At 36.5% G+C, this 15,777-nt stretch overlaps 1 protein-coding gene across 3 annotated transcripts in view; it reads left to right on the forward strand.

Moving 5' to 3' along the window:
• Nucleotides 1–15,777, forward strand: part of LOC131523941 (transmembrane protein 255B) — a 31,414-nt gene that overhangs the window by 13,381 nt on the left and 2,256 nt on the right. Inside the window, exons 4-9 of one of the 3 annotated variants that reach the window (XM_058750602.1) lie at nt 2,537–2,626; nt 4,631–4,711; nt 5,023–5,108; nt 6,087–6,246; nt 9,506–9,643; nt 10,774–14,658. In XM_058750602.1, the coding sequence (XP_058606585.1) occupies nt 2,537–2,626; nt 4,631–4,711; nt 5,023–5,108; nt 6,087–6,246; nt 9,506–9,643; nt 10,774–10,932 (714 nt within the window). In that variant the 3' untranslated portion in view covers nt 10,933–14,658. Of the gene's footprint in view, nt 1–2,536; nt 2,627–4,630; nt 4,712–5,022; nt 5,109–6,086; nt 6,247–9,505; nt 9,644–10,773; nt 14,659–15,777 lie in introns of those variants that run through there. The other 2 variants (XM_058750603.1, XM_058750604.1) reach the window with 2 other exon arrangements.

A 15,777-nucleotide genomic window follows, 5' to 3' on the forward strand; every position in this document is an offset into this window, starting at 1 on the left:
AAAAGAATAATAAGGATTATGTCTCATACCTGGCGGAAGTGTGAAAGGTTCTGTTTCCTTAAACTAGTTTGTCATGCATTTCTTTATTTCAACACATTTACAGGTAAATCCTAGTATTTTAAATTTGTGATTGATCATGATTAATCACAGTCCACGACTATGATTAACGCGATTAAATTATTTAATCGATTGACAGAACTAGAAAAAAGATAATAGTGTCTAGGTGATTTAATAAAAACACATGGTGTGAGGTCTAAAAAAGCTAATGTACCACATCTTGCTACAACTTTTATTGTGTTTTTGAGTTTTGTTTTCATATGCTACTTGTTGAAATAACTTGAAGAGTTCAGAGCTTGGCACTGTAAGTTTGCTGGCACCAACAAACAATTATTTCACCTTAAATGAATAAAACACAAAATAAATTCTTTAATAGTTGCTGATAAAATGTGATACATTAGATAATCACCAATAAAACTTTGTTTGTCATATGCCGAACTTTGTTTTGGAGACCTATAATCACATAATCAAAAACAAATGATGCATTGGTAGCTGTAAATGACAAATATCCTTCTGGCCTGAAGAAATCTGAACCCTGACAGACATTAAAACAAGCCTAATGTTGTGATAATTAAAACTCTTGGGAAACATTGCATGTATTCTTCAGTATTTCAGGCAGTTATAGAACAAAACCATTGACATTTTCACAATGATGTGATGTTTCTTCAAGCTTCAGTGGTTGTTATTATAGGAAAAAAAGTTTTCAAAGCCATCTGAAGCAGTTCTTTGAGGCAGTTTGCTGGTGGCCGATGCACTTTAAGCCAACATTTTAAACCTAGTGTACATTTTATTATGGCAGAAATGACTACTTAATCAGGCCAACTGAACAATTGTACAGAGAAGTTACTGTCCATCTATATTCCTGGAGCTGGACTGCCAGAGCATAGTGATGAAAACCTAAAAAAATAAAAATGTATTGCTAAAATGTAACAATGTAACTTCCACCATACTGTCATTTGAAACATGCACCACTAGCATGAAATTACCAAAATAAATCCAAAGTTCTGTCATGAAACTCTAGATGGCTCAGTCCGTTAGGTCTAATGCAATCTGACATAATGACATCTTTATCACATGGCACAGCTGGTTCTTTTTATATCAGCAGCCAATGAGCTCACTGCTCAACATTCAAATACTTGACTAGTGCTTGCTGTAGCAGTTGCCCTCCACCTTCCCCAGCTCCACATGTTTAGATCTGTTATGGGGTGATTCATGTATGCTATATGGGGATTATTTCATATATGTTATGTTACTTATATGCTCACAGCAGTATGTCTGGGGATGCATTGGCAGTAGAAAGTCTCTGTACTTGTTCTGCCACAGCAGCAGCAGCAGATCTATTCAACCAAGACCAAATACATTCACACTGTCATGTACACTACCATTCCAAACCCTCTGAACGTTGTCATGATAGAACTGTTTTTAAACAGGTTTTTGAACATACTGAACATTGGTGAGACAAACAGATTCTGCCCCAAGGCAGAGCTTTCAACTGAACACATATAGTCATACCAAAAGACTATTATTTGGTCAAAAATGTATTCTTGTTTATGTCTTGTTTAATTTGAATGTCGTCCTCATTCCCATCTTTGAACTGTGATTCACATCTGGTATAGATTTCACTATACTAAACAAGAAGCACAGTTCCTAAGTGTGGACATTGTCCTTTTATCTTCCTTCCTGTTACTCTGCTCTCTGTTCCTCTGTTGACCTTTATATACAGTGTGTCCATTTACTGACTATGTTCACTTCCTCTCTTCTGGGCTCTCCTTTTCTCTGTGTGTGCATCTGTTTCTCTGTTGGTGGGTTGAGCTTCTTTTGGCAGTCTGTCTCTGATCAGCTGAGAAGAGATGTGTCCCTGTGGATATCATATGCAGGTTAAAAAAAAACACACTATGACATTCGGTTGAGTTATTGTCAGTTATACGTAATTTATGGTTAGTTTCAAAGCCGGATGAGTCTTTATTGCGCCCCCAGGAATCACATAAAAAAAGGACAAAGACTGTGTATGTGCACATGTATGAGTATGTATTTACTAGGAAAGATATTCACTACAGTACAGTTCATGTCAAATAAAGTTGTTTTATATTCTGCAATATTAGGTCACAATTATTTAAGAAGACTGTGATCATCGCCATGCAATAATATATCTCTTGTTGTGCAGTAGTGCTTTATGTGAGCGCTCTATGTTAACACATTTGTTATTTAATCGAAGCAATAATGTATTATAAAAGTTTATATGTATATATTATTTATTATATTGTCTTATTGTGTATTATTTATATTTTATTATTTATTATTACATTATTTATTTTTCAATCAAAAGAAAAAAATATATATCACAGGTAATTAATATATTTAAATATTTTGATGTATTTCTGGGGAAAATGTACCATAAATAAATAAAGACTGCATCTTTTTTGGCTGTCAACTCAAATGATTATTTGTATCTGTAATCCATTTTTCTTTCTCTGTCCAGCTGATTGCAGCCATTGTGTTCCTGAGTTTTGGTATAATTTCCAGTTTCCTGTGTCTTGTGGTTGATGGCGTTTTCATCCTACTCAACATTGTAAGTACAGCAACTGTAAACCATTTTTACATAGAAACAACCTTAGCAACTGCCTAGCCACCGTTCAGAACATCTTATCAACGCAGCATCAAGCAAACAGAATACCCAAGCAACCACTACTATATTGGAGATATACAACCCGAATTCCGGAAATGTTGGGCCGTTTTTTAAATTTGAATAAAATGAAAACTAAAAGACTTCCAAATCACATGAGCCAATATTTTATTCATAATAGAACATAGATAACATAACAAATGTTTAAACTGAGAAATTTTACAATTTTATGCACAAAATGAGCTCATTTCAAATTTGATGCCTGCTACAGGTCTCAAAATAGTTGGGTCGGGGTCATGTTTACCATGGTACAGCATCTCCTCTTCTTTTCAAAACAGTTTGATGACGTCTGGGCATCGAGGTTATGAGTCTCTGGAGTTTTGGTGTTGGAATTTGGTCCCATTCTTGCCTGATATAGGTTTCCAGCTGCTGAAGAATTCGTGGTCATTTTTGACGTATTTTTCATTTAATGATGGGCCAAATGTTCTCTATAGGTGAAAGATCTGGACTGCAGGCAGGCCAATCCAGCACCGGACTCTTCTACTACGAAGCCATGCAGTTGTAATAGCTGCAGTATGTGCTTTTGCATTGTCCTGCTGAAATACACATCGTCTGGAGGGGAGCATATGTTGCTCTAAAACCTTTATATACCTTTCAGCATTCATAGTGCCTTCCAAAACATGCAAGCTGCCCGTACCGTATGCACTTATGCACCCCATACCATGATATGAGATGCTGGCTTTTGAACTGAACGCTGATGACACTCTGGAAGGTCTCCCTCCTCTTTAGCCTGGAGGACACGGCGTCCGTGATTTCCAACAAGAAATTCAAATTTGGACTCGTCTGACCATAGAACACTTTTCCACTTTGAAACAGTCCATTTTAAATGAGCCTTGGCCCACAGGACACAACTGCGCTTCTGGACCATGTTCACATATGGCTTCCTTTTTGTATAATAGAGCTTCAGTTGAGACCTGTAGCAGGCATCAAATTTGAAATGAGCTCATTTAGTCGATAAAAGTGTAAAATTTCTCAGTTTAAACGTGTTATGTTCTATTGTGAATAAAATATTCGTTTGTGTGATTTGAAAGTCTATTAGTTTTTATTTTATTCAAATTTAAAAAGTAATAGTAAATGGAGTTGCATGATTCATGTAAACAGCCTCCTCTCATAAATTTTGCATCTGAAAAGGAAACTCCTGCAAATGTATATGCAATAAGGTCAGCTGCAAAAATGACTGTGTCCATGCCTTTTCAGCACTAATTTTTCACTTGTCTTTAATTAATCCTAAAAGTAGATTTTTAATGTCAAAAGTGGGTTTGTGCTGGTGCAAGCTGTTAGTAAATCTGGCCCTTAGTCATTCAAATGTTTCTTTAAAACTGTTTACATAAAAACATAGTTTAGTCAAATTTGACATTGAAAAGTGAGACTGATAAGCCTTTGGCTAACTGTTAGTTGGTCATATAAGTTCTTAAGTCACAGTCTTGTTAACCTTATGACTAAGCTTATTCAGCTTGCTACATACAGTAACATGTACAGTTTTCAGTGTCAAAATCCAAGGGCTGCATTTGGAGAGATGAGTTCACTGAACTCTTTAGTATTTCGGTAAAAATTCAGTGGTCAGATCATCTGTCTTAACAGCATGAATGTGACTCATGAAGAGCAGAATGATGGACTGATAAGTTTGAGGGAAAACTCTCGGTGTGATGATAAGAAATGCCCACTTTGAGCTTCTCATTTACATTTATGAACAATGTACAAGCTAGAGCAGAGTATAAATGTAGAGAAAAGAAAGAAATTGATTTTTACCCCGAAGTTTTTTTAGTGGTTGTAGATAGTAGTGGTAGAAGCCTCTCCGAATAAAAAGGCATTGTATTAAAGGAAAGATTTTTCAATGCAACGCCAGAAAAAAATGTCAAACTGAAGACATTTCTTACACTCTGTCAACAGGATATGCGTCCAATGAAAGAAGGAAGATGTCAGTTCTACACCAGTGGAAATAGTTACATCTATGAGAACTACTACGCTACAGTGAGTCAAGTCCTCCCGATTTATGTTCAGCTCTGTAAAATATATTTGTATGCTTACCTGTAGTTATATAACATGCCCACCTAAATAGCTGTCTTTTAACCAGGTTTTTGATGAGGACTAAAGTCCTGTTTTAAGTTGATTTTGTTCCTTGGTACATGAATTGATGCTGTGATCTCTGAGCTATTACATGCGGTTAATTTGGCTTGAGACAGCTGAATGAAAATGTGCGCACAGAACATTTTATTTTTATATAAAAAAGTGAGTTTTGTGTACAGCGTTTTATTTCTAAAAGATGCTCAATTGTTTTGTAGGTTCCCTGTCAAGGACTAACAGAGTCGTGTAATATGAAAGTTCGCAGCGGAACGTGTTACTGTTGTGATTTGTATGATTGCGCCAAGTAAGTAATTCACATATTGATGAAGAAAGACACAGATGCTTCAAGGAAAAACTCAACAATAATGCAATACGAGTTGTTATTTGTCTTCTGCAGAGCATAAAAGAAAGCAAAAGCATTTAACTCTTTTAGTAGCATTTTTTCTAGTTTTTGAAAGTATCTCTATTGCTCATACTTTGAGGTAAAGGGATAGATCACTCAAAAATGAAAATTCTGTCATTAATTACTCACCCTCATGTCGTTCCAATAATCCGTTGGATTACTTTAACGATGTCCTTGCTACGTTTCTGAGCCTTGATTCAGATTCCATCAAAAAAATATCTTAATTTGTGTTCCGAAGACGAATGAAGCAGGTTTGGAACGACATGATGGTGAGCAATTAATGACAGAATTTTCATTTTTGGGTGAACTATCCCATTAAGGATTCAAATCTCTAACTATAAGTTTTTTAAAAAAGCATATAAATGACCTTTTCAGTCATGAAACTCTAGATGGCGCGGGCTGATGGTCTATGATGGTAACTGATGATATTTGCAGTGTTAAAATACTTGGCACAAGCTGGTTCACTTTGCATATGCAGCCAATGAGCTAGCTTCTTTACATTTAAATGGCTGGTTAGCATTCACTAGAGCAGTTCGCAGTGCGCTTTGAGAGTTCCTCTGAAACCCTACACCTTCCCCAGCTCCACCTGTATAGATCTGCTATGGGTTACTATGGTATTTGTGCAGCAGCAGTATGTCTCAGATACTCACAGCACCATATTGGCGTATGTATTGGCAGTAGCAAGTTCCTGTAATTGCTTTGCAGCAGCAGCAGGGTTGTCATGATAGAATTAATTTCATACCATTTGCACTACAGACAGTGAGTTTTGCACGGCAGTGAACCACTTACACTTTCTTAAGAATCTCTAGCATCAATAAGTTATTAATAGCACATAAACATATAATATCATGAAAATGATTTTCTTGCTTTCTTTTCTAGTGGAGGATATCTGAACAATTATTATGAGTTTGTGGGTGTGCAGAGCTGTCAGGAGGTCCTCTCTCTGTATGTTCTCCTCTGGGTCCTGACCACGCTTAACCTGCTGGCCTTCGTGTGTGGAATCCTGACCACTGCTGTACTGGGCAGTATCAAAGACATGGTGAGGCATGGAAAAAAATTACAGACTTTTAGCCTCATTATGAAGGAACAACAAGGCGTTGCTCATTCAGTGACCTAAGCTGGAAAAGAGGAAATAAACTTGTAGGAGTAGAGGTAGGGAGGTGCTTTTCCAGTGGCTGTCCTGAAAGTCAGCATCAAAACCTCACACTTAGCAAGTGGAGTGAAATCAGAAAGAGAAAGAAAGAAAGAAAGAAAGAAAGAAAGAGAAAGTGTGTGCGATCTCTTGGGATCTGTGGTGACATTCTTGTTTCTGCTTTGGTTTGTTGATTAAAGCAGAAAACAGCTACAAAGATTTGTGTTTTGTTTTCAATAATCCTCCTGTGTTGAAGGATGGGAAATTTATTTTCCTGCAGGAAAGTAAATCTTGGTCTATATGCAGATGTTTGGCCGACTAAACCAGATTCTGCTCAGGGATGTTTGTGTATTTGTTTTGCCCATGTTGTCCTTGATACAAATAAGCTTTCTAGTTCCTCCTACAAATATAGACTATAATGCTATAGTCACCATGTTTGATTGATGGTGTTACCTGAGATGATTGTTGATTTATTTGTTTGTAGATTATGCCTACTTATTTTTCTTAGTCTCATTTTATTTTTAAATAATATCTGACAAAATATTTTTAAATATCGCACATATACACTACACATATTTATTGTAATAATTGAAATTAGGTAACAGTTGTAGTAGTGTAGACAAAACACCTAAATAACAGTACAGTTTTACAATTCACTGTACCAATTTCTATACCAAAGCAAAACCTGTGGGAACATGCCCTTTAACTATTTTATATAATGATTTGAAATAAATAAATAAATACAAGTTGTTATTATTAGTGATAATTACAAGTATCACTTTATTTTGATGGTCCCTTTTAAACACTCTGTTGACAATAAACAGCGTTGCTCCTACATGTCTTCTAACTCTCATTAGAGTATTAGTAGACTGTCTGCTTAATATCTGCTGAATCTTTATCGTGATGGACTCCCAACAGACATCCTAAAGACTGCAAGTAACTTTGCGAGAAGTACATGCCAACTTATTCTAACCCTAACCCTACCAGTCTAATACTCAGCAAATAAAGGGACCTTCAAAATAAAGTGAAACCCAAGTAATAATTATAAGTGCCAGAATAAAACTTAAAACAAAAACAAAGAGTGTTTTTAATAAATCAGCCATCACTGCTCTGTTTTCGGGTTTCACTTATTGTTGTGGCAAATCTTGCATTACATTTTACATATTTGCATGTGCACTGCAAGACTTAATGCACAGATTTATTTTGACATATTAGATTTTCTGTCTGATCTGTTGCTATGATTGATTATCACTCTCAATCATCCCAGTTTTGGGAGTGACACAGGGAATGATAATTCATTACTGTATTTAAATGTGATTATCACTCTCTACATTTTTGTACGGTACATTAGAGTTAATGTTACAGAAAGAAAAAGAAAGAAAGACATTACATTACAGTTACAGTACAGTACAGTTCTGTTAGCAGGAAGAAAAACATAAAGAGTGCTCCCTTTATAATCACTGAAGCTGTCAATCGCTTCAGTTAAGAGTTTGCTAATTATAGTAAAATAAATCTCAAAATAAAAATAAAACTTGGTGTTCATATAGTACTTTTTGGGATTCTGACTAACTGAAAAACCTGACTTGCCAGTTCATGCATGATCATAATAAGCTCTAAAGTGGGCCAGACTTTGTTTCACAAACAAATTTTGTAATTTTTAATCCTATTGAATTTTTGTTTTTTTTCTCACACAACCTTGGCCTTCATCGAAGACTAACTAAAGCTAAAGACATTAAAATAACAATTGGTAAACAATGTTTTGTTTTGCACACATCCTGAGCAAATGACCTTTCGTAACACCCACATCCAGACACTTCCACTCTAGTAATATCTACAGAGATTCCAATCTTTCCGAATCCGTAAATGAAATGACAGATGACAGATGAACTCCAACTTTGTTTTAAAAGCTACTCTCATTGGATTAGTGTTGAAGGCACAGATGTTCTTCTGGAAACGCTTCTGAAAAATAAAAGAAAACAGTTACCTTTATTGGTCCAATTTTTCCACAAAGGTCAAAATGGCGTTGCTTTGAAGACTATAAGTGAAACAAAATTGGACAGCGTATCACATAAATCGCTACAAATCTATTGGACCACTGGAAAGGCTTTTTAAAATCTGTCAGTAAAGTACAGTTGAAGAGAAACTTCTGGGCTTATTTTTGAACTGGAAAATCCTTGTGAAGACATTGTAAATGTTTAGACGTTTTTCTGCTGATTTAGCCAAATAACACTTTCAGTATTGTCTGTCTTCAACACTTGGATCTTTACTCTTCTTGGCCAGTTAATCCATTTTTGTATCTGGCTTAAAGTTACTAGTTGCCATGTTTATCCTGTTTTCTCAATAGCCAATACACAACAAACTACGACTCTATACACACAAAACCACTACTGTAAACATAGGAAATTCTTGATATTTTCACATATGAACATGATATTGCAGATTCAAAATATATACCAACCCTACATTCATTTCAGTGTCCTAATCCATTGTAACTTTCATTTAAACAGATCTCGCTGTGTTTAGTTGTGTTCAGTGTATTTGATGGTTTGTGTTTGAATTGAACATTTTTTAACTAGTGTTTAATTTTGTCTTAATAGCTTGAGGTTTGCAACACTGAGTTGATGGTTCTGGCTTTGTGTTTATAGTTTTGATTAATGTGGTATTGCTTTCAGGAAATGTGTCTCAGCAATAGGGGAAACTGTGCCAATTCAGCCACTGCTAAATGAATTTTTCCCAAGACGAGCATTCGAATTATATATGGCTTGCTGCATAAGTCACAATACGGATTTATGAAAGCTTAAAAGACTGCATAAACTTTAATGTACACACTTTTATGTTTACATCTGTTATTCCCCCATTCAATATTTTTTAAGCTACCTTTTAAAATTGTAAGACTTGCATGTCACTTAAAGGATCATCAGCTACAAAATAGATTGCGTGCATGCATATAAATCAAATTAAAACATGATTCCATTGGCTTTTATGCAAACACATAAAATTGCCCTGTGCAACAAGAGATATACCAATAAACACTGGACCCTTTACACATTTCTGGGATTGGAACGCAGAAGTAAACTATACTTTCTGGGGCAATTGTTTTGGTAAATATTTTATTGGCATATGGCAGCCAGAGATGACTCTTATACTGTTTTTTCCTTCTTGCCAGAAGAGTGGGGTGGTCGGTCTTGATGTGTCCCAGTGGGGAGGTTCATCTCTATTCTCTTTTGATGGGACCAGCTGTTCTTCCCCCACTGCACCCCTGCTAATGGACCCAAACTCACACGCAGGACACCAGCTCTACCCGGTCAGTACATCACGTTCATTTAAAAAACGCACACAGATTCCGCTCATGGTCTTTTATGGTATGATTCAGTTGCGGAGACTTGCAGACTTTTTGTGTACTGTAAAATTAGTGTGAGACTCCCTATCAAATCCCCTGAGGATGCGGTGTGTGCTCACAGAATGATCCCTGTCCAAAATCCCACAGCATTCCCTTATAAAACCGTGCCTAAGTACACTGATCCTTGGGCTTGTCCCGATCACACCCCTGCCCTGCCGAGAACGCCGGCCAAAAGTCCAACCAATCCCAGATCATGGATCTTCCAGCACTCTCGGCCCCTGCTGAGTGATCTGCAGTTGCTTTTGGAAGCATCACCACAAAAGTTCCTCTGGCCAACTTAAACAGACATCACTAAGCATCGGATCAGCGATGCTCATCGTGAACGCATCAAATAAACTAAAATAGGATTATACATCTTAATAAATTTAACATAAATCTGTCACTGAGAAAATTATTACATTATTACATGATCAGCTTTGTTCAAAAATTCAGCACTATTAAAAATAAAGGTTCTGCATCAATGGTTCCATGGAAAACATTCATGGAGCTTTCTTTCACACAAAGGTTCTTCAGATTACCAAATTGTTCTTCACACTAGGAATTTAATGGTTCTTTTAGGAACAGTTCACTCAAAGGTTCTCTGAGGAACCAAGCAATAGTTCTTGTGAAAACCCCTTTTTGAATCTTGAATGAACGAGCGGCCCACCTAGGCAACATCTCATGGCTTGAATTCCATTTCCAGGGTCCATCATGGCAATCTAAATGATAACTTCCATCCAAGATTGTGGACGGGTCATATCAGGGGAAATTGAGGAAATTGTCATTATCATTTTTTATTCAGTACTGAAAAAGCACTGCGAAAAATACAATTAAATCAAATGCACCATTTAACACGGTGTTTCTATTGTGTGCTCTATTTACAGCAGACAGTGAAGTAGTTCACTAGGTTACAGAACAGAGCTGAAGTAAGGCAATAGTTTGCTGGAAAAAGAGTTGATGAAAAACATCTCCTCAGCGTGCAGTCCAAAAATCTTGAAAAAGTGAAATATGAAATTGTTTTATTTCAACACAATTTCTTTCCCCCTTTCCTTCAGAGGGCATCGCTTTATGTTTCTCCAGCAGCACCTGCTGCTGCAGGATCTAGTGTATCTCCAGGAGGATCATCAGATACATCTCATGCACAGCCCAACCCTCCTCCCTTTGCCCCCCTTTACAACCTGCTACCCTACAAGACCTCCAGCTTCTCAGCTTAGAACATCTGAATCCAAACCGAAGACCTTTAGACTGCATTCCCCTTAAACACAACATGAAATCAAAATGGACTGTTTGCTTTCTGAATAAATGTCCGTGGTCTTATTGTGCAAGATTCATCCGAGCATGTTCTCAAGAAAATGGCTTGTTTTCATAATCTTTCATCAGAATGTCTTTTTGCTTTCTTCACCTCTGTGAAAACAATGGTGAAACAATGTTTCTACTGCAAGCCTGTGTGGATGGGAAAATAATGTTAACTAATTGAATTTTTCTACTTTTCATGACCCAGTCAAACCTTGATGGATAAATGAAGCCCAGCTCTACCTTGTTTTCTGGTGGATATTCCATTTCATTTATAAATATGCCATATTATAGACATTTATTGAAGAAATGCAATGCTAATGCCATTTCATGTTGTCTTTAAAGGTCACGTAAGGCTGCAAAGTCTAGATCTTGCTATGGCTGTACAGTAAATATCTCATTATAAAATAAATGGCTAATTAAAAAAACAATAACACTAGAGGCGAATTACAATCAATTTGAACTAACTTCACAGAGTAATCACAGCTGTTCATTTCGTCTGCTTGTTACAACTTGAGCACTTTTTGAATGCAAGGGATAAGAACAGACTTTCAAAATGTAATCTAGATGTTTGTATATGATGTGTGAATATGTTTCTTTTGATAAACATGAATTGTTGTCTCTATATGTTTTTATACTTAGAAGCGTTACTTCGATATATTTTTGTTTTATACAAGTCTTTTGTACAAGCTCTGTTAGAAGAAGTAGTTTATATTTTATACCAAAGGCAATGTTCTTAGCAGTAAAATAAAAACAGCTGACAGCAGGTCAGTGTTCTGCTCATTGTACTCCACTAATGGACCTTATTAGCTGACATCATGCATTTTGAATCATTACCTACTTCAATTACAATGTCGTTTCCATTACTGTCAGGTTTTATACATATTCCATGTGTCCACTAGCCTCTCTAAAAACATATGTAACAGTTACCAGAACAGGACAGATTTCCATTAGACTGGATGTAGCGAGGCCATATGTTATGAAACCGAATGTTTTGTTTTAACGCAATCTTCCAGGTTCAAAACAAGTGAAGCTTGATGGACATCATCTGTGACGAGCTCTCCGTTAAAATAATTTAGTTCCTCGGTTTGTAAAACAAACAAAAATCCTGTTTACAGCGATGCAAGGTTTGTAAATCAAGGTTTAGATTTAGAATTTTCAAAGGTATAGGCACAAGTCTTAAATATCATATGCGTTTATGAGACTAGAAATATAAAGTCACTTAGTAACCTTGCCTGTGAACTAGCAATATTTCAACTCCTGACATGAGCATGTAAAGCCTTCAAACCTTTTATATTTTCTAAATAGGCCCTAAGTGCAAAGATAACAGAAAGGGATTGTTTGTTCTCTTCTCCATTTTTGTGGTGACAACCTCCTTTGAAGGTTTTATGTCGTTTTGATTTATGTTGCAGCGTATTTAGCTTTATGGTTTATTTCTGATGAAAGACAGACAGAGCTGGGTAGATTACTTGCAAATTGTAATTTGTTACTGGTTCCAGATTACATGACAAAAATTGTAGTTAGTAATGTAATCCATTACTTTTAGATTACTTTTGACCTAACTCGTTTATCACATTGATTTAAATAGTATAATCTTGTACCATATCCATATAAAAATGCAAAGAAAAGGAAAATATATTCTATTTGTTGTTACTGATAACATGAAGTGCATTAACATAACATTATGTCAAGGTTTTCAAACTGGGGTTCGTAAAGGAACTGCAAGGGGTTTGTCAGTTTAATGAAAAGTTAATAGTTAATTCAATCACAAAATTAAAATAAATCATTTTAAAATAACATCAATCAAAATAAAACACTTACTAAAAAATTTGCAAATGTGAAACTTAATTATTAAACTATTTATTTTAAAATCTCAGGGGTGCTTCAAATAAATCTAGTTTGGGAATCCCTGCATTACATGTAAATAAGAAATAACATGAATTTGTGCATTTTAATGTGTTTGAAAGACAAAAGCCTTCCAAAGACAAAGTAATACATGATTAAATAACCCTCTGCGTGTTCATCAGTAGTTGATGTAATGTTGAAATGCTAAGAAAACGCTTCTCAATTTTCTGTGTAGGCTAATTACATCCACCTAACTAGTGACTGGTATTTTTGTGAATGTCTGCAAAACTAGAAGTTTTCTAAGTATACACATAAGGCTCATCATAAAATAAATGGATCAAAGATAATACTGCAGGGGGAATAGGAAAGCAATAGTTGGTCTAAAATAGCTTTGTATTGTTATAGTGTTGGTAGTATATTATATGTAAATTATGTGTACTCTTTCTCCATGTTACTCTTCTCAGATAAAGTCCACCAGATAACATATTTTGACATCTTCAGGGCTTTTATTAAAACTACAGATTGTATTTGCGCATTTTTGTATCACTGCCCATAGACAGTGGGATCCAGCATTCTGGGTTATGGGTGTTGAGGTTTCCCTGTCATCAGTCCTGTGGTTGGCTAACAGAAGGAGTTTTAGGCGTCCTCAGCCCATTGGAGGAACTGGATCCAGCTGTGCTGTTGATGGTTACATTATTTCCACAGAAAGCGTCCTATCTCCCGAAAACTATGGTCCATCTCCCTGTGGGAATGCAAGTGGTATCCAGATGACAGGCTTACTGATACACCCAGGAATAAGAAGGCAGACCTCCAAAACCGGGTAGATGAACTTTGGTCAGCAGTCAGACACTTAATTCCATAATTCCTGAAGATGTGATGGAACAGTGCTTTTGCAGTCAAAAGGGAAGTGGGGAGGCCCTTCAATGGCACCAGACGTCTAAGACACAGGTGTTGGGAGTATAATGCCGGGAGATCAGTGATAAAATCCACCCCTAGGTGTGACTAGAGACAGCGAAAGACTCGGAGAAAGGATTAGAAAATCCTTGGGCGTATCATTGTAGTCCCTGGGACATAAAAGGCCATCAAAATCGGTTTGTTGATGGATCATACCGTGTCCCTCCAGGCATTGTGAGGTGCTTGTTTCCACTGTTGGGGAAAGTTACTTTTAAAAGTAATACATTATAATATTGTGCTACTCCCTAAAAAGTAACTTTAGTTACTTTAGTTACTTTTTAAGGAAAGTAATGCACTACGTTACTTTTGCATTACTTTTTACTTTGCGTTCTTGGTTGTTCTTAATATAAAAACGTTTTATTTTGGCAAATGTAAAAACACTACAGTAGAGGGCGCAAGTGCAGTGCTGTATCAGGTGAGCCACCAAGCATGTTTGCCTACATTAGAAAAGGAATACATATGGAACTGGGTATGTGATGCAAACGTAAAAATGTATTAGTTTATAAATAATACCCTATGGAAAATATTTTTAGGCCTTACCTGTCACAGCTATCAGCTGGTGTGCCGATGCCAGCCATCAGAGGGCACTCTACCCAGATCATTGTTTGTTGTTGACTTCAATTCCCATCACCCTTTGCACAGACAATCATGTTTCATTGCTTTCAGCTGTTTGTAATTTACCTAGTTAGCTCACCTATATATACCATGTTCTCTAAGCTTTTGGTTGCTGAAGCATTGTGCTGTGTATTTGTCACACCGTCTCCTGAGTGTTTTTGCAGGTGTTTTCATTCTGGATTGCCTTGCTTGTTCCTTTTTGCCTTGTGTTCTCTTTTTTTTTTAGGTCTTTGATTCGTATCACAAATTAAAACTGCACTTGGATCTTCAATGTTGTCTCAGAGTATTCCATGACAATACCATAGTATTGTGCAATGAAATAAGTCTTTATTAATTAAATCGATTATATGCTCCTTTAATGATTAATTTGTGAAAAGGAATGTTATTGGTGGCATTTTATATTGCAGATAGCAGCCATTTATCTAAAATAGCAGTGAATTATATGTGCATGAGTATCAAGATAAATCATTTAGATTATACTGTTATAGTGTTTTTTGGAGCTCAACTGTGTTTCGTGTCGCTCTCAAGCAAGAAAATCATATGGGTTTGGAATGATTAAGTGTGAAACAGAATGTTCATTTGTAATATGTTACATAATAAATATAGAAAATAATGCAACATTAAATACCAAGCAACAGCCACGAACACAAACCACAACATATTGTTACTGTTATACCACAACACTTCTGTGTGCATCAGATTCATTAAACCTGAGTCAGGAAACGAGTAACAGAGAAACTCCTGCATGGAAACATGAAACATGAGTTTAATGAACTACAGTAACACATCTTGGCAGTGTTCGAAATGTGTGATTACATACCAGCCAACTCCAATAAATATACTCTATCTGAAATCAGCAGGCTCACTTTGTCTGCAGCATGTGTTTCAGCGCTGCCTTTAGATTAATAGGAAGTGCGTGTGTTCTCTGTTGTTTGGATGATGTTTATGTGTGGATATATGGGAAGTTTTTATCTCGGATTGGGTAAGCGTCTCTCCAAACACTGTTTCTCTGAGCTGCACACCATCATCTTTATTGTCAGCTGTCTTTCACAGCGTTTACTGGCTGTTCTGTTTGAAATGGGCTCCTGAGCAGCTGAGAGAATGGAGAGAACAGGCCTCGGGAAATCTGGAGGCAGACACAACATATATGTCAAGAGCAAAGATCGCTGAGAAGAATTGAGTGAAAACCGAGGGAGGGAATGATAGAGAAACCGAGTAAGAGGGTGAGGACCATGCCAGGGCAAACATGACCCTCACAGCTGGACACTGGGACATTTGGCTTGGGAATGAGAATGTGTTCTCATTGCTCTGGCTGATGGGTGAAAAGATTCAAACAAACAAATCTGGAGGAT

The sequence above is a fragment of the Onychostoma macrolepis genome, chromosome 18 (assembly GCF_012432095.1).
Source record: "Onychostoma macrolepis isolate SWU-2019 chromosome 18, ASM1243209v1, whole genome shotgun sequence".
In the NCBI taxonomy this organism is placed as follows: Eukaryota; Metazoa; Chordata; class Actinopteri; order Cypriniformes; family Cyprinidae; genus Onychostoma; species Onychostoma macrolepis.